Consider the following 18,674-nt stretch of genomic DNA (forward strand, 5'->3'; position numbering starts at 1 on the left):
TCACGCACCCACAGCTGTCTGCACAGCTGCTATGCAGTCTATCAATAAGTTTTTAATGTGTCAATCTGTAGCTCAGTCATCTCCTCAGGCTGATTCTGAAGGAGAATTTCACCCATATGGGACAATTTCATCCAAATAATTTGCAGTGATTTGATCATTCTGATATTAAATAAAGCCAAGGAGTTCCCCCAACTGATCTTTTCACCGAGAAACAGCATTTCTGTCACCCAGTCAGCTTTATGATTCAGTCCAAGATTTACGTTATTATTGTTGACCTACAGCCCTAATTCCGAAAAAAGTTGAGACGCGGTGTAAAATGTGAATAAAAACGGAACCAAAAAAGCTGGTACAGGAGCATGTTTCCCACTGTCATGTCACATTTTCTTTTAACAGTACTCAGTAAGTGTTTGGGAACTGAGGACGCTAAATGTTGGAAGTTTTGAAAAGTGAAACTCTTTCTCATATACGACTTCAGTTGCTCAGCAGTCTGGGGTCTTTGTTGTCGTAATTTGTGCTTCTTAATGCTCCACACATGTTCAGTGGGAGACAGATTTGACTGCGTGCAGGTCGGTCAAATAGCTGCACTCTTGACTATGAAGCCATGCTGTTGTTACATGTGCAGAATGCGTCTCATGGTCTCACTGGAATAAGCAGAGACATCCCTGAAAAAGACGTCATCTGGATGGCAGCATATGTTGCTCCAAAACCTGTTTGAACCTTTCAGCATTCATGGTGTGTTCTCAGATGTGCTACCACCGCCTTACCATCACAGATGCTGGCTTTGAACTTTGAGCTGGTAACAATCTGGATGGTCCATTTCCTCTCAAGCCCGAAGGACACAATGTCCATGATTTCCAACAAAGATGTGAAATATGGACTCGTCCGACCAAAGCACACTTTCCACTTTGTGTCAGTCCATCTCAGATGAGCTTGGGCCCAGAGAAGTTAGCCATGTTTCTGGATGCTGTTGATATTTGACTTTTACTTTGCATGGTAGAGTCTGCACTTACATTTATAGATGCAGTGCTGAACTGCGTTTACTGACAGTGGTTTTTAAAAATGTTCCTGAGCTCATGTAGTAATATCCTTAATATATTCATGTCAGTTTTTAAAGCAGTGCAGCTTGAAGTAATGGCCTCACATCAGAGTCTAGCATTACTTTTAGTTCTGTTGATCTGTCTTCTGATATTTAACAGTAAAAACCTGGATGTAGGTCAGTGGTTCAGTTGTGTGCATTCAGCAGTGCTGTCATCATGGAAAGCTCTCTACATTACTCTGCACAAAATAAAATATTAATACACTCTCACGCAATGGCCACTATGCCTGCATCTGACACAGTAGTGTAGTCTATGTGATCCACAGGATTTCTCTATACCTATAGAGATGTCTAAGGATAATAACAACATAGGTGTGTGACAGAATTTTTCTAAGAATTTTGGACATTTGTAGGATTTCAGGACATTTCTAGAATGATAGGGCATTTCTAGGATTTTAGGACATTTCTAGGAGTTTAGGATGTTTCTTGGATTTCAGGACATTAGGGTCTTAGCTAGGACCTCTATCAGGGGGTATGGGGGATCCTCCACTGGCACTTTTTTGATCAACAACCTCTATTTTGATGCTGTTTTATGCACTCTGACACCTTATATACTAAAAGTAAAAAAAAAAAAAAAAAAGCAGTGTGAGTCAGTTAATTTTTATTATGCTTCTCAGCTGCTGGATAACATGAAGGTTGGCTGGTTAACATGAACCTTGGCCCGGGAGGCAACACAAAGTGTCCTAGTTATGAGCTGCCTTTTGAAGTGCGGCATGTGGTGGCTTCCCATATAGGCAGGGTTTTGAGTTTGACTGTGACTTGGAGCTGACTGACCATTGGACAATTTGCAGACATTTTTTGCATACCTTTTTATTTTTTTATTTAGCGTAATATCTGAGGGATAATTACACTGGCTAGCTTGGGCATACCTGCATATGATATACGTATGTCGAAGCACAGCCGAAATGACGAGAACTTCATCTATCCCAGCAAACTATATAGAAAACATCACCATAGTCCAAAGTATTAAAATGTCCTGGGCTGTGTAAGTGTTGTGCTTAAAAAAAAAACCAAAACACTAGCAGGCTTGTAATGCCTCTGACCCCCCGGCTGTTTGGCAGGTTCAGCCACATGCGTCCCCAGTTGAAAACTGACCAGCGACACGCCACACTGTGTATTTCCAAACTGTATTTCCCTACCTGAGGAGCTCCCAGCTCTAGCCATGAGGAAGGACAGAGAGCCCAGCATGGAGCCTGGCTGTGTCCTCTCTGAAGCAGAGAGGGAGCTGCTGTTGGGTGCTCAAATGGGAGTTGATATATTCAATCAATCAATCGATATATAATATCCATAATATATTTCAGAATTTTTCTTGGATAAATGATAAATAAATTAAGTGCAGAGAGCTCACTTTTTAAAAAAATGTATTATTTCTAAAATTTTTCTCCCCACAGCTCGAGCCCTACCCGACCTGGCCAGTCAACGCACATTTTCAGTCCTGAACCCGGTCCAACCCCGTAGGTTTTTCAGAACCTGTCAGGACCCGCCAGGCACGGGTTGATATCGAGAGCTCTTAAAGACACACACTTTAATTAGTGACTTTAATAATAGTAACCCTACAATAGTCTAAGTCTAAATCAGAACTCTAAGTCTAAGTCTGTACCCCACCTCCCACCCCCCCTTGGTGATCCTGAACAGGATGAGCAGTTCCAGATAATGAATGAATGAATCCAGAACAGCAGCCTTCAGACTCGGTCCTGTCTCCACCTCCTTCCTGCTGCTCGGCCGTCTTATCAACAAGATTGAGAGGAAAGAGGATGGACAAACACTCTGTGTGTTTGTGTGTGTGTGTGTGTGTGTGTGTGTGTGTGTGTGTGTGTGTGTGTGTGTGTGTGTGTGTGTGTGTGTGTGTGTGCAGTCTGTCTGTCTGCATGGTGTTGCATCATTCTGGCTGGGCTGAAAGGCTGCTATGATGTAACTGGCAGTAATACCTCGAGACTGACAGAGGGAGAGAGAGCATGAGATAGTGAGAGGAGAGAGAGACAGGGATAGAGGTTAATGGGGGGAAGAGTAAGAATGAGGGAGAGCAGGAGAGGAGAACAGAAAAGAAGCATAGAGGATAAATAAAAAAGATAAGAAAATTAGAGGAGGGCTGGAGTGCATAAAAAAAGCATCAAAGTAGAGCTTGTTTATCAAAAAAGTGCCACTGGAGGATCCCCCACACCTCCTAACAGAGGTCCTAGCTAATGCCCTAAAATGAAAAAAACTACTTAAAATCCTGTGCAATGTCTAAATATCTGAGAAATTTCCGAAAATCCTACAAACGTCCCAAAAACTGACAAATGTTCTAAAGTCCTAGAAACATTCTAAAATCCTACAAATGTCAAAAAATCCAAGAAATCTCCTACAATCTGAAAAATGTCCTATAATCTTAGAAACACCTAAAATCCTAGAAACATGTATGGGGATGCCTTCAAGCAAAGTAAGTTGATTATCCCTGTGAAATATTACAGGTAAGAGACAAGAGGATGATGCAGGGAACACTTTTCATTGACAAAAAAACCCCAAACAAAGCACAAATCCTCCCTAATTCTGAAAAAAAAGTGGCTGCAACATTTCTCAAAAACCCACACAGTATTAGTTATATTTTATTCTTCTCCTCACTTTAAATGACTTCATCACTGAGACAGCCTGTCTCTACACCATATTGGGAAGAAGAATAAGAGGACCTTATCGAATGTTGCATGAATGACATTTTGACAATTATGATTTTTTTCATATAACAAATATCCTGAAGTTTGATTTCTCTGAGCTGCAGGTGATAAAAAGAGAATATAATATTGACTTGTGTGAAATGTGTTGGCTCTAACTGCCTCTTGTCTCTGATTCTGCTCAGGTGTTCCCACACCAACGGAGGAGGTCCTGCACCACACGCTTGGCATGCTGGTGCGTGAGCGGAAGATCTACCCAACGCCCGACGGATATTTTATTGTTACCCCTCAGACTTACTTCATCACTCCGAGCCTAATCCGAACCAGCTCCAAGTGGTACCACTTAGACGAGCGGTCGGCGGAGCGACACCAACAGCAGCAGCAGCACCAGAACCAACAGCAGCATCAGCAGACGCAGTGCACCTCCCCTCTCTCCGGCACCATCACACCGTCAACTTCCGGAGCTGTGCGAGACCGAACGCACCCCAAGTCCAGCCAAAACCACAGCGGGGGAGGGGGAGGAGGTGGGGATTCTTTTTACAACAACAGTTACCGTGGCGACGACCCCCCTAGCCACCACACCACCCTGCAGCGTAGATCTCCCAAAGACCACCGGGAGGCGTACTCGTCCCCGCATTCCCCCCAAACACCTCCTCAGCAAGCAGGAGGCAACACAGAAAAGAGTCGCAGCACTCTTGGGTTCCCCTTCAAGACGGATACGCTCACCAAACACCGAGGTGGGGGAGGAGCAGGAGGAGGAGGAGGGGGAGCAGGAGGGGGAGGGGGAGGAGGAGGAGGAACTGGAGAGATAGAAAAACAAGCAGGTGGAGGAAGTGGTACAGGAAGTCGGAAATTTGGTTTGAAGCTGTTCCGTCTGAGCTTTAAAAAGGACAAGGCCAAGCAGCTGGCCACCTTCTCCGCCCAGTTCCCCCCGGAGGAGTGGCCCCTGCGCGACGAGGAGGCACCCAGCCAGCTGCCACGCCACGTAGAGATGGAAATCATCCGCAGAATCAACCCTGACCTCACTGTGGAGAACCTCGCTCGGCACACCGCAGTTATGAAGCGCCTCGAAGAAGAGCGCGCTCAGAGAAGCAAAGCGTCATCAGCCAATCAGAGCTCCAGGAGTAGGAGGAGTGGGGGCCGTCACAGGAAGCAGTCACAGACCAAAATCAGTCGCTCACACAGCAAGACGAGGGCATCCCGCGGCGAGCCGAGCGACGGTTCCCATCTGGAGTTGGCCGACAGGGACTACAGAGCCTACTCCTCCTCGCTGGCCCGCTCACCACGGGAACACGCCCTTGCCATGGAGCGGCAACGGGCCCGCCTTCACCTGGCGCACAGCAACCCTAACATCCTTGACTCCTCACACCTGCCTGTCACGCCAGAGTGGGACGTGTCCGGAGAGCTCGCCAAACGGCGCACAGAAATGCCTTTCCCCGAGCCAAGCCATGGCCCCTCAGCCCACCACTCCAAAGTCCACCGCTCGCACTCCCACACCCAGGAGAGGAAGTCCAGGAATGAACGCAGTGACAAGGCCAAGGAACGCTCCAGATCCATGGACAATTCCAAAGGACCACTCGGAGCAGGATTGATCGGACCACCTGATTATTACGACGACCGAAGCCGTTACTATACCGATGATGGCACCTTGCGAGCCAATCAGAGCTCTTCTCACTACTCTCGTGCCACGCCCCCCTCAGCTAAGCTACCTGTGGATGCTCTAGGGTTGGATGGCGGCAGGAGTTTAGAGAAGAGTAAGAGCAGGGACAGCCTGCCCGCCTACTCACCCAAACTACTGCCCACCGCCGTACCCCCTGATGATTACTTCCAATGCGCCGGTTCCTCTGAGGCTGCTCTCACTGCAGCAAACCCGCTGGGCACTCTGGGTAAAAGTAGCCATGATGGATTAAAACTGAGCAGCACTGACAGACAAATGGACAGACAGACACCCCATCCTCTAGAAAGTAAGGAGGACTTGTCAAAGGTGGGACCTAAGGGAGGCAGCTTGCCTCCAATACCCCTCTCTCTCCCTGATCCCCCACTTCCTAATGGACGACCTCCCCACAGTGCCTCCTCTGGTCAGGAGAAACGTAAGGAGATCTTTAGTAAAGACACACTCTTCAAACCTCCTCCCAGCCTCCCTTTGCCCGGCTACAGCTCCCTTAGAAAACCCCCAGCCCTCGCTTCCTCCACTCTGTCCTCGTCCTGCGATGCACTTGATTCCCAGGAGGCCTTTGATGCTCCCAAACCTCTGGTGGCAACGCCGTCTGCCCCTCCACAGGGGATCGAACCTACCACCAGTGCTGCAGAGGCCTCCTTCGACTACTACAACGTCTCAGACGATGATGAGCTGGAGGAGGGGGGGAGCAAAAGTCGAGGAGAGGACGAGAAGGCTGGAGGAGGTGTTGTTGGGATGGGAGGAGGAGGAGCGGGGACCATGCAGTGGCTGCTGGAGAGAGAGAAGGAGCGGGATCTACAGAGGAGGTTTGAAAGAACCCTCACCTTCCCTGGTGCTAAAGAGAACCTTCCAGAGCCCAGTCAGAACCAGCAGTCAGCCCACTCTGCCAGACTGGACAGTATGGACTCCAGCTCGGTCACTGTAGACAGTGGATTCAACTCACCACGGTGAGAACACCAACACACAGACTGCATACACCACTCTCATTTTCATTGAAATTGACCTGTCGCTAGGCCCCGCCCCCTTAGCTCACTGAGACAAATGGTGCGCAAAACTAACCATGGCAGCTGTCAGTGTCAAAGACATATCCAAAGATGCTATACAGAACTTTTGGGGACATAAGCTCCTTATTTCACACAGAGGCCATCAGACGGGTCCTCACTGTGCCGTAGTGTTAGCATTAGCCAGCCTTTGCTTTCTTTATAACATTACAGCTAAGCTAACGTTAATGCTTTCAGTTGGGTAGGCTTAAACCACAACCTTTTGCTACAGTTAACACTGATGACCGACTGTCAAATAAAAATAGTGAGACTAAGATGAACAGATGACATGATGAGCTAACGTTACGAAGCTGAAGTTGGCCATAATGTTAGCGGCTATTAGCTAACTTAAGCTAACATTACCTCGCAAAGTTTGCTGCAAAGTGACGTTATACACAGTGTTGCTGACGTAATGCATGAGGTTATGTATACTTGTCACTGCAGCAAATGTTGCTTACACTGTGTTGCCTTACTTTAGAACAAATGTAGACATTCTGGTTTGTCTTCTTTACATTGAGCTGACTGTGTGGTCCGTCACACAGCTGAATCCAAAGGAGACACTTTGCTCTGTGTATGTGAGGTTTAGGGAACGGGATAAAATACACTCCACTGTCTAATCTCTCAGGATATCTTGTAAAAGCGTTGAATTTATCAACACCCATGCACATCATTTGTCCATTTTTTAAGTTATAACTACATACATTTAAATAAAACTGCCGGAAAATCAAATTTCTGATGCTTTTCTCTGGAGATCTTCGAGCAGGATGTCCGAGTGCCTTGTGTGCACACATTGTGTGCATTGTGAACAAAATGTGATTGACTTGTGTGTTAGAGGGCGGGGTTTAGCAATAGGTCAATTTAACAGATTGCATTGTGGGATTGGTAGCAAAAAGCTTCCATACATTCCTCTTTAGTTTTTGGGTGAGCTGAATCTGTTTCAGCCAGCTGGCACAAGACAACAGGGACATTTGAACAAGAAATGATTTCCTCCTCTGTGCATACCCCCATCCCTCAGACACACACACACACACACACACACACACACGCAAACACACACAGACACACACACACACTAGAACCCACGTGAAAGTGAAACAAAACAGTTGTTATCAATCAATAATTATCAATTATTAGCTGACCAAATCTGGGTCAGTCCATTCAAACTAAGACCCACACCTAGTTATTGAATCTAAATCCAGTATCAAATTACTTAGTTAACCTTTTAACACCTGGATGGACATCAGTTTTCTTGTGCTGCATTTAGATACCTTTTACAAGCATTACAACTTCTGAAAGCTGAAAAAAATTGGTGTGTTTTCTTAAAAAACATGAAAAAGATGAACAACTTGGAACGAAATGTTGTGCAAACCAAAAAAAAAATTATTAACAATAATAATAATAATAATTTAGCTGGGGTGTTATTAGATAAAAAAAACATGAGGAAAAATGTCCAGAAAACTGCATTTGTAATTCTCTTAATTGCTCAAATTGTGTTAAGACAAAGAAATAGCCCTTTCTTGTTTCTTTTACTTTTCGTTATAGTGGTTATTGTCAAGTAGTTTTCGTGTAACTTTTTATACAAAGTTCTCTCTAATTTTTGGGCCATTTATTGTTAAGCTCCTTGTCCCCCATTCCCATGTTTTCTGTAATAAATCAGATTTGCTCGGGTTTCAAAGGGTTCATCTAATTTGGTTTGGCTTTCAACGATTATAAATAAATTTACCCATAGCTTAAAATGAAAGGCTGCATCAAAATAATTCACTTATTCCTTAAAGAGAATTGGATCGTGACATGAGCAGTTCAGTGGTAGTGAGCAACACAAAGCATTATGGGACTTAGGACAGCTATGGAGGGGAGTGATTACTAACAGACCTTACATTTGAGTTTATGGCTTGAAACACAATGGAATGGCGAACCTTTGCCATCATAACCGTTCTCTACCCAACCCATAAACACCTGCATTAATCAATGAGCCAAACCTCAACTTAAAAACCTGCAAACCAGAGCTGAAAGTCTCTTGTAATAACCATCACCATCATTATACTGCATGGAAGACAGCAAGCACTCACCCATCTTTTTAAGGTTATGTTTCAAGCATGATCCGGAGCACACAGCTGATACTTGTTTGATGTGAGGACATGGTTTTAGACCTAAATATTTGCAGAGGTAAATATTCTTACCAGACGTTATGACCATTGAGATTTTAATACATATTTTTCTGGTCAAAAGCTGAAGAACAGAAAGCCTGAGCACAGCAGGGCTGATAATAAAGCTGCTTTCTGTCTGAGAGACACAGAGAGACGAAGAGAGGGAAAGAGATGGTTAAAGTTGGATTGTTGCATGCTTCTAAAAGTTATTAACTTATTTTTCACTTTATGCCTTACCATGAAACCAGTTATATTTTCTAACAACTTTATAGAAAGCGCTGACCATATTACTAAGTTGTACGGATTTGGATAGTTATTTGTTTTGCAAAGTAGCGTCATTTGCTTTCTTATTCCACTTCTCTCTTAAGAAATGTTGCATTTGCTCTTTAACTGGTCCATTCTTGGCTTTTTGTCAAGGTTAAAGAAGCCTGTCCTAAAGTATGGATGCTATACCCATAATGCTATGCGCTTGACACTGTTGCCTATTCACTATTGATACAAGGGTTAACTCTGTAGTGACCAGTAATAGGAGGGTTCTGATGCTTACTGATGATCATCTCCTGTATCACTGACAGGCACAGTGTCATGCCACAGTCGTTGTGCATTTATTAGATGGAATGTATAAACTGCAAGTCATGAAGTCTTAAGCAAATGTAGCCAGCTAAGGTTAAAAATGAACTGATACAGATATATAAGGCCTGAGGAGTGATTCTGGATCCAAAGTAGAAGCAGCTATCTGAACCCAACTACCATTTTCTTCAACATATCCTATCAATAACATATCTGCTCTCTGAACTTCCAAATGAAAGTTAGCTCTACATGGTTGCAGGGAGTCGACTGCAGCTGCTTACACTGTGGGAGATAATATCAGACAAGAATGAGCGCTGTTGTACTGAATTTTAGCAACATGGTTGTGATTTGGCCACATGGTTGCTGGATGAGAGCCGAAGATTATCACAGCCGTGCTAATATGCAGTACAACATCATGACCTTGAGGTGGGTTGGTTTCCATCACAGATTTGCACAAAACTTAAGTGATATTTTGGAAATGTTAATAAAACATAATTGCGAGATGACTGCATTTCCACCGAGTGATGTTCTGCGACTTCTCCTCTGGTGATAACATTCCGAGAAGCATGGTGTGATGGATGTTCAAAACATTAGCAGCTTTATTTCTTTTGCAGCCACCACACTAGCTGTTATTATTTCCAATCCAAGGCTACGTAGGTGTGTTATGGAGCCATAATGGAAAGGCAAGCCCCTTATATGTGGGAGCGGCCACATATGAGGGATTTCTGGGAGGTGATAGTCCGCGATTTCACAGAGGAATTATGTATTCAAACTTCTGGATGACCCACTCAGCTTTTGAAGAGTTATGCGATGCAATAACACCTCTTGTAGCTCCTGCTGTATCACGAGGGAGCCAGTTCCTACCAACAAGCACATAGCCATAGCTATTCATAAACTGGCTTCCTGTGCAGAATGACTCTTTGTACATCATGTGACCTATAAAAGTGAGAAAAAAAATGCCCGAAATACCACCTCACACGAGCATAAACACTTCTCTTTTTTCGTTTTTTTTTTTAGTTTTTCTGAAAGTGACGTTTCCTTTAGACATGTTTTATATTCACAAATTAAACAGATGATCCTCAGCCTCTCTATCCCACTATAACCTGTTCCTTTGGCCTCTCTGTTCTCCAACAAGCTGAATACAGTCACATCAGGGACTCTAGTCAGACACAGCACAAAGTCCTCACACACCTCACTGAAGGTCACAGTTCCTCGGTGAGGCAGAAGTCCTGCTGGGCAGTCCCGTGTTAGCCTACAACTTTTTTTAAACCTGCTGAGGAACAGTAATGCTAACTGTAATCACAGGCAGGATGCCACCATCATTCCACATCCTTCCCTCCCCCTGCAACACACCAGTCGACCGTTCTTTGAGGGATCAACTATTTTGTCACATCATACATCCACAGTTTGTTTAGGTGTAAAACATGTTTGAAAAATGATCACATGTACAGTAGTGGCTGTCACACATATCTATCTAATTTAACAATAAATGTGATAAATATGAGTGGACAGGAGGGTGAGTGTGAGCAACGTTCTCTGTGTGACAATTAATGTTACGTTTCAACAGTTTGGAAAGCAGGCTGGTGTCCAACCTGGAGGCTGAGCAAAATCCTACTGTGGACAGGTCAGCAACAAAAAGTATATTAGCCACTTTAAAAAAGCAATGTTCTTTAAGGAGAACATAGATGTGGAGCTCTCTGTCAGAACTTGCTGTCTAAAGGAAAGGTAAGGGGGTGAAAAAAACTCAATACGGTTTAAAAAAGATGTTGATTTTTTTGATGGGAGTTTTTTTTTAAGGTGGCTAAAATACAATAAAATTTGCCGCTGCCCTTCCACAGTAGTACGTTGCTTAGCTTTTGTGTAAGCATTTCAACGTGCTTTCAGCATAATACTGTATGTAATACACTGACTATGGATAAGTACCTGCCCAATTCAAAAAATGCAAAATATCCCTTTAATGTGAACATGCTTTCAGTTTTAGGCATATAATTAGGCAGTTTGTGGGGTTTTGGCATTCAGGAAGGGGATTCTTCTCTCACTTTTTATGACGTCACATTGGCATTTATACTATGCCAAGTTTCTCTTTGTTAAGTTGCTTGTTGCCTCTATTCCGGGTTTTTGAAGAAATTGAATCTCTATACTCATGTTTTAAAGGGTTAAACAAGATTATAATTAGAATCGGTGTGAGTAAAGTGTTTGAGAGTATGAGTGCTACACTGTATTGGAAAGGTTGGAGTTAGCACAGCGATGGCCACAGTTGTGTCAGAAGTATGGATGCTGTGGAGAAGCACAGCTCTAATCCAGCTGCTCATTGAAGGTGTATTGCTGTGATGTGGCGATGGACAGAGATGTCTGTTATCCTGTTGTCCAGCTCTTCATCTGCTGCTGTGCTTGTTGTTTCTCACTGTGTGTCTCTGTGTCTCTGCAGAACAAGGGAGAGCCTAGCATCTAACACCTCTTCCATAGTGGAGAGTAACCGTCGGCAGAACCTGGCACTGAGCCCCGGCCACCTCGGCATCACTACCGGCAACGGCCCCCCCTTCTCCTTCCGTGCAATCCCAGAACCTGCCGGCACCCAACCGGAGAAACTCCAGAAGCCCAGCGCTTGCCTTGCGTCAATCACCAGCGTTTAGGGGCAGAACTAAGGGCTGGGTGGAGTGCCGAGAGCCAATGGAGAGAGGCCAGAAGACAAAAGTCCGACCCCCAAGGACTGTTACATCTTAGACTGACTGATCAGTGGAGCTGCCACAGACCCACTGTGGAACTATAGCTATTAACACACACACACACACACACACACACACACACACACACACACACACACACACACACACACACACATATACACTTGGACAGATACAAACAGAGAAATTTAAACTACCAGGAAACTGCTGTCATCTCACAAACACACACACACCCACACACACAAACACACACACAGAAACAGACATATACACACCAGGCCACTGGGCAGACTCTGACCATGTCATTCTACAGCCTCTAGTTTACACACTGCTGTTGTGTTGTTTCACTTTCACGTGGGTTCTAGTGTGTGTGTGTGCGTGTGTGTGTGTGTATGTGTCTGTGTGTGTTTGTGTGTGTGTGTGTGTGTGTGTGTGTGAGGGATGGGGGTATGTTTGTATAATCTGTAATCTCAGGTCATGTTATTTCCACTCCCATTCCAGCTGCTCCAGATCAGCGCATTTCCCTCTAGTGGTGTCTGGTGGTATTACACACTGAAGAGCTGCAGCTCTGCTGACTACTGTTACTGATAATACACACACTTTCACTGATCCAGCTCACACTCACTCTGTCTCTGTGAGTGTCTCTGTTCTAAATTCACCACTGGCACACACCTAAGTGCAGTGCTGAGAAATGATCATGAATACCTTTGACCATCACTCCAGAATGCATCATCAATGTGAGGGGGTTAGACAGTCTGAAGCTCAACTGTCCGCTGTAACACTCTGTGTAGGATGAAGCTGAGCAGTTATGTGTCTGTTGGATGCCATGATGCCCATTTGAACTGCCTGAGCATGTAGCGCCAGAGATGAAGATGATGACTATGATGATGATGATGAGTTTAGTTTGCAGACTGTTTAGTATGTCATGGGGACACATCTTTTCCCACTTTCTCTTTTTTTGTCCCCCTCATGTCCACCGGATGTAACTGCGTCATATTTCAGCCTGTGCACCAATGTCGACACACGACACACGCCCTTTTCTCCACTCCACTATCGAAGCAGACTATAATAGGTCAAACAAGTACGGTGGCCCTGAGAGCTCATTGCTTCCACTGTAGATAAGAATATATTGACCCCTGATGTTCAGCAGCACAGGGACAGGCTGTTAGGGGAGAAAACACACAGAGAGCTATTTGAAGAAAATAAAAATTAATGTATTAAAGAAATTAGAGGAGACAGTAAAAAGGAATATACAGTATATACATACCTTATACAATATAAGTGAATTTATATATGCAGTGCATACATAGATCTATTTATTGACAGTTTATATGAATTTAATCTTTAATGACATGCTGCATTTTGTTTTTATGGTCATATAGCTAAGGTGTTTTGTCCTGTTTGTGTACAGAGTCACACTAACAGCTGCTTTTTAAAACTCCCGCTATAGGTTGCACACATAAAACGTCAAAATGTCACACCCATGTGGAACCCATAGTGATGTCTCTCCAGCTTTACACAGAGCCTGTATCGACACTGTTACTTCCTCTGCTCCCGGCTCAGATGCGGGACAACTCTGCCCTCTCTTTCTGCGACTGGATGTTATATAGAGAACAGCAAGGTGGCAGGGCAGTGTGATATTCAGTCATAACATTAGAAACAAAGCACCTTCATTACAGTTAGCACTTAAAGCAAAACCAGTGACGCAGCTGCATCCAGTGGGCAGCAGGGGTTACAGTCATATCCCTGATGAGATTCACAGCTAAAATATCACTGACTGTTTTCAGTGGATGGGAAGTGAATCAGAAATGAGTCCTAGCGTGAGAAAATGTAGGTGGTGCTGCATGTGAAAGGCCAGCGGAGGTTGTCCAGGTTCAGGAGGAGCAGCTGTACTGGCACTGTAGGTGGCTGAGCGTCCAACAGAGACTGTGAGGTACGAGGTGATAGAGAAAACTCATCCAGACCAGTGTTATACACAACAAGCAGGGATGTGATGTCTTTTATGATTTCAGTATTTCTTTATTTATACACAGCTGAATCATTCATTGACATTTCTATCAAGATCATGACTACTTGAGTTTGAATCCAGTCCCTGAGCCACTCTCATCTGGTGCTAAGATGTATTATGGTCAGTGACGGTCATGATAACAGTCCTAATAAAAATGCGAATGAGAGTTTACATAGAGTAAATGGTTGCTTCACTTGTATAATAGGTCTCACCTGTGTACTCTAAATGGCCATGTAGTTCCTTCTATGAAGCATACAGGTGAGCAGGAGTGCAGACAGACTGGGTGGCCGCTGACTATGGCACAGGGAGATTTCAAATGTGTTGGTCTTATTGTAACCAGGCCTGAGCTGAGCTGGATTAACCTCTCTCAAAAAAAAATCCTGCAGTCCTATAGGTGAATCATCTCCCATCCTCCTATTGGCTCAGGGAGCTGTCAGTCAACCCAGTGTTGTCGTCCTATAGGCTCCTCTACAACTACCTCCACAGCAGCAAAAACACAGCCCGTCCTTTCTACTATCACACTGTCATCAGCCTCTAGCCTGTGAATGTCTGCACACACACACACACACACACACACACACACACACACACACACACTTACATTTATACACTAACACACTACACATCAAAGTGCTGGACTCCCTATTGTATCCCTTTCTTCGCTAACAAGGTTTTTTCTAATGGTACATGATAGCATTGTAGTTCAGCTGCCACTCCCCCACCCCAAACACACACACACTCCTTCTACTCCTTCTCCTCTTATTATGGCCTCTGGTGGCACATGACTTCCTCTGCAGAGTGAACCTCAGTCCTGATCCCAGACAGGGCGTTCAAATAGTGCTGTCCCTCTCATCAGTCAGATGTGCAACATGACCTCCTGACATACAGCGATGCAAGCTAACCCCGCTGCGAGGCACAAAGACGCAAGTTTCACATTCAGGCTGATTAAGGATATGTACAATTTAAGATTCCAGATAAACTGCATGTGCAAACTTTTGGGTCTGTGTAAAGTCGCCCACACAGATGTCTGCATGGACGCCATAGATATGACATCACAATGACTCTCATTACTACATGTAAACTGTAAATTTACCTTAAAGGGTTCAGTTAGCTTTAAATCAAACTTGTTCATATGACGTGTCATCTGAACATGTCTACAGTCCCTCAGTGCGTTTGAATGCACAGTTAAGTGGAGCTACAGTCATAGCTCGATCAGGCCATTTAATCGGACTGCTGTCCTTGTCCCAGTATACAAGCACTGGGGAGAATCCATTTATTGACGGAAGTATGTCCGACTCCTCCTCAGTAGCCTCAGTAGGTGAAGATACGTCCCCTTTCAGCTAGTTGCTATTGGACCTTCTTTCGGTCTACCTATTACGTCACATACCAAGCAAGTTAGTAAGCGACAAACGGGTTGCATGTCAAACGGGGAAAACATGGATAACTTTTTGGCGCTGTACATTTCGTACGTACCCTTCACTTTACTTTTTGTAAAAAAATTAGAAGATCTTGTGTTTTTCACAGCTTTCCTCTACCAATTCTTGCTGTTCAACTTCTGGGTCAAAGCCCGGCGTGGGAACTAGCACAGGAACTATGGAGCATGAACACCTAGGCCAGTTCAGGTCCAGATGAGGCACATACATGAAAAAGTAAATTGACCCCCAACTGCATAGTCCAGGTGTGTTACTCCACCTTCAAGAAATTTGACTTAGTACAATTTCAGTCAGACTAACATGTAAAAGTCCAGTATTAGTCAGACTAGCACAATAATTCCACCTTCTAACATCATGTAAACGCACTGAGTGCTTCTGCCTGTTCTGAATTGCCACATCTGCCTTCGTTTCCACACTTGAAGATGGGAAGAGCATCTGAAATGTTTGGCGTTCCTGCTGATCTACTAAGCACTTTGTTTGAAGCTTACTGACCCTTTAATTGTGCCTCAGTGAAAGATTCACTGTTTTTGTTTAAAGAACAGTGTATATCAGGATACTTGTCACTCTCACTTTGAGTCAAACTTGCCCGCTGTATGTAAGGACCTGGTGTTTTTTAAAATTGTAATTATTTTCATAGATTTCCTGATGTTCACTCAATATGAGGTGCTCAGTTCCCTCTGCCCTGCAGTCCTTGTCCCAGCTAACTGTATTGTTGGTCTGGACATGTGTCATTAGTGTAGCGACAAGATCAAGAACCCTCACTGGCTTCCCACCTTCAAACACATTATGTTTGTGGGAATCAAAACTCCTGATAAGCTGGATCTTTAAGGCCCTTTTCACACCTGAAAGTCTGAACCAAGGTTTGCATTTTTGTTGCATTGTAGATTGGTTAGATCTGGTTAGTTTTGGTTTCAAATTGCATTATGTGAGCACATGAAGGAACTATATATGACAGAACTTGTTCATGGACAAACTCAGACCTACACTGTACATTTATGACCACTTAACTTCACAGCTGCTTCGATCAACACCTGTCTGATCTGAGAGCAGCCACATCACTTTTGTTCAGCCACACACACACGCCCACACACTGCACACAAGTGCAATACTATCATCTGATGATAGCCGAAACCTGGTGCAGTTTGATCTGGACCAAGGCCACCTCTTTTTGTTGGACCAAGGTTTGGCTGTTTGGTCCAGACCAAATTAGGTGGGTGTGAAAGGGCCCATAATCTTCACAGCCATGTCCTCAGAGCAAATGTAATAAACAGTTTTTACATGAATACTTCTTTGATCCAATAACGAACATGTAGAATGTCTCTGTGTATGACGTAAGAAGTACAATCCATACCACTGGAGTAGGATCCTACTCCCTGACTAACTGTTGGCTCTTAGTTCTCATTCTACCGCTGTATTCAGTCATGCTCTGCATCTTCCCACTACACAAGGGTACAACCTCATGTCTTATCAGTACATTAAAATGTTCAGTATGCTTTGCTTCTAACTACTGATAATAGGGCTTAACCCTTCTCTCCCTTTGTACCAGGGCACCGGTTACTCTTTCCCCAGTAGACTGACATTTCTCTTCTACCAATATGGTCACTACTCCATCAATATGTAATGACTCTAATATATGTTTTACAATTAAGAGATCTGTTTCACTGCTTGTCTTGAGTTTTAGTCCGTGGGGTGCTGGGGACTAGCAATTCAGATTGTAACCCCTGTTCTCCAAGTATTCTGGGATTGTAGCCCATAGTCTACAATGTCTGCAGGGTTGTAATACAGAAGTTGGTGAAGATACTTAATCATCCAGGTCATGGTATTTCTAGGTGCTATTCTGTAGGCATCTGGCCTTGCTTGAGTTTCTTGAAGACTTTTTGTCCTCGAAACACCTTCAAGAAACTCAAGCAAGTCCAATTGTTATAACATAGGACCTTAGGACCTAGAGATACTGCTAATGGGTTTTACTCCCTCTTCGCTCAGTATTCTGGGAGTATACTGTATCTGTCATTGGTTTCCTCTCTCTGCTCTAATGCAACAGTAGGCTTCCAATCCATTACAAAGCCCACTGTGGGGTTTTGGTCTTGACAAAATAATTGCATTAGGATTCTAGTCCCAGTTATACCTCTAAAGAGAGGTTTGTAGTGCCAGTTGTACCCACATATTTGGGCCTTATTTCCTATTCTTTGAAATTCTACAAAAATACACCCAGAGAAGGAGCGATAAATCCAGATCCCGTTTTTCAAGTCCTAGTCTCTGTTCTACCATTACCATTTAGAGGGGTGCCCTGTTCCTATAAATACAGTAGATTCAGATTCTGTTGTACCACTAATCTTGGGTTTACCACTACAGTTTAATCTCTATCGTACCACAGATCAGGGGTTTTAGCTCCTGTTCCACAGCCACTGTGGGGTTCTTGTCCCTGTGCCACCAGTTAAGGGCTGGTGGAGGTCATGAGTTCCATCCTTCATGTCTGATGATTGCACTGCCCCCTTCCCAATTCCTCCCTGCTACTGTCTGGCCCAGTGGCCCACCATCAACCCTTAGTCCCCTCCAGCCACAGCCCTGTAACCTTCCATCCCTTTTCTACACTGACAGTCCATGAAATGTCTTCCCTTAACATCGGCGGTGGTTTATAAAAATGGAGGTTCAACAATAACATTGTTTCTAATGGTGACGGTATGTCATACCTGTAAATGATGTTTATCTGTCATGCCTAGTCAAATAATTTAAACAATAAAAAGAGGGATTTTTTAAATGTCTATAATATCTGAAAGTCCCTTTGATGTGTAGTACTGGTGTTACCGTTGTTGTAGTGTATGTGATACCCTATTGGGATTGTGTTACTTTTTAAGATAATAAAATAACAATGTTTGGTTACACCACTGTTGTGTGTTTTAATGTGCTCAACATTACTGCCAGATGGGAACCCTGTCCCGAAGGAACTGGGGTCCGACTTTAAACAGGGGCCTGCAGATAAACAGGTAACACAAAGGTAACTGAGCCCTAGGAACCACTGATAGAAGTTCTTGCCTTTGCAATATTACAAACTGCGCATCTGTTGCAACATTGTCGAGATAAATCACAAATAAAACCAGTTGATATAAATAGATTCACCAGCCTGATTTCATGCATATAAACTCACACCTGTAATTACTGCTTATTGCCACAGTAAACAAAGTAGAGATGTTCATAATTGTATTTTTGATATGAGTTGTGGCTTCCTCCATGTTTTTGAATAAGTTATATGGAAACCCTCCGTACCAACACTCTGTGCTGACCGCTGTGATTAACCATCTTTGCTCATATTCAGAAGACGTCTTGTCATTTCAGCTGTGGATACTGTGTGTGAACATTGTGTCATTTTTAG

The 18,674-nt window shown here is 43.9% G+C and overlaps 1 protein-coding gene across 3 annotated transcripts in view; it reads left to right on the forward strand.

The window, feature by feature from the left end:
• LOC121947911 (storkhead-box protein 2-like) overlaps window positions 1-18,184 on the forward strand; it is a 78,649-nt gene extending 60,465 nt beyond the window's left edge. For all 3 annotated transcript variants that reach the window (XM_042493098.2, XM_042493099.2, XM_088081403.1), the window contains exons 3-4: window positions 3,930-6,369; window positions 11,608-18,184. In XM_042493098.2, coding sequence (XP_042349032.2) covers window positions 3,930-6,369; window positions 11,608-11,812 — 2,645 coding nt within the window. In that variant the 3' untranslated portion in view covers window positions 11,813-18,184. The remainder of the gene's footprint in view (window positions 1-3,929; window positions 6,370-11,607) is intronic.
• Window positions 18,185-18,674: the final 490 nt, after the last annotated feature.

Source organism: Plectropomus leopardus, chromosome 8 (assembly GCF_026936395.1).
Source record: "Plectropomus leopardus strain MGB_pleo_1.0 chromosome 8, ASM2693639v1, whole genome shotgun sequence".
NCBI lineage: Eukaryota > Metazoa > Chordata > Actinopteri > Perciformes > Serranidae > Plectropomus > Plectropomus leopardus.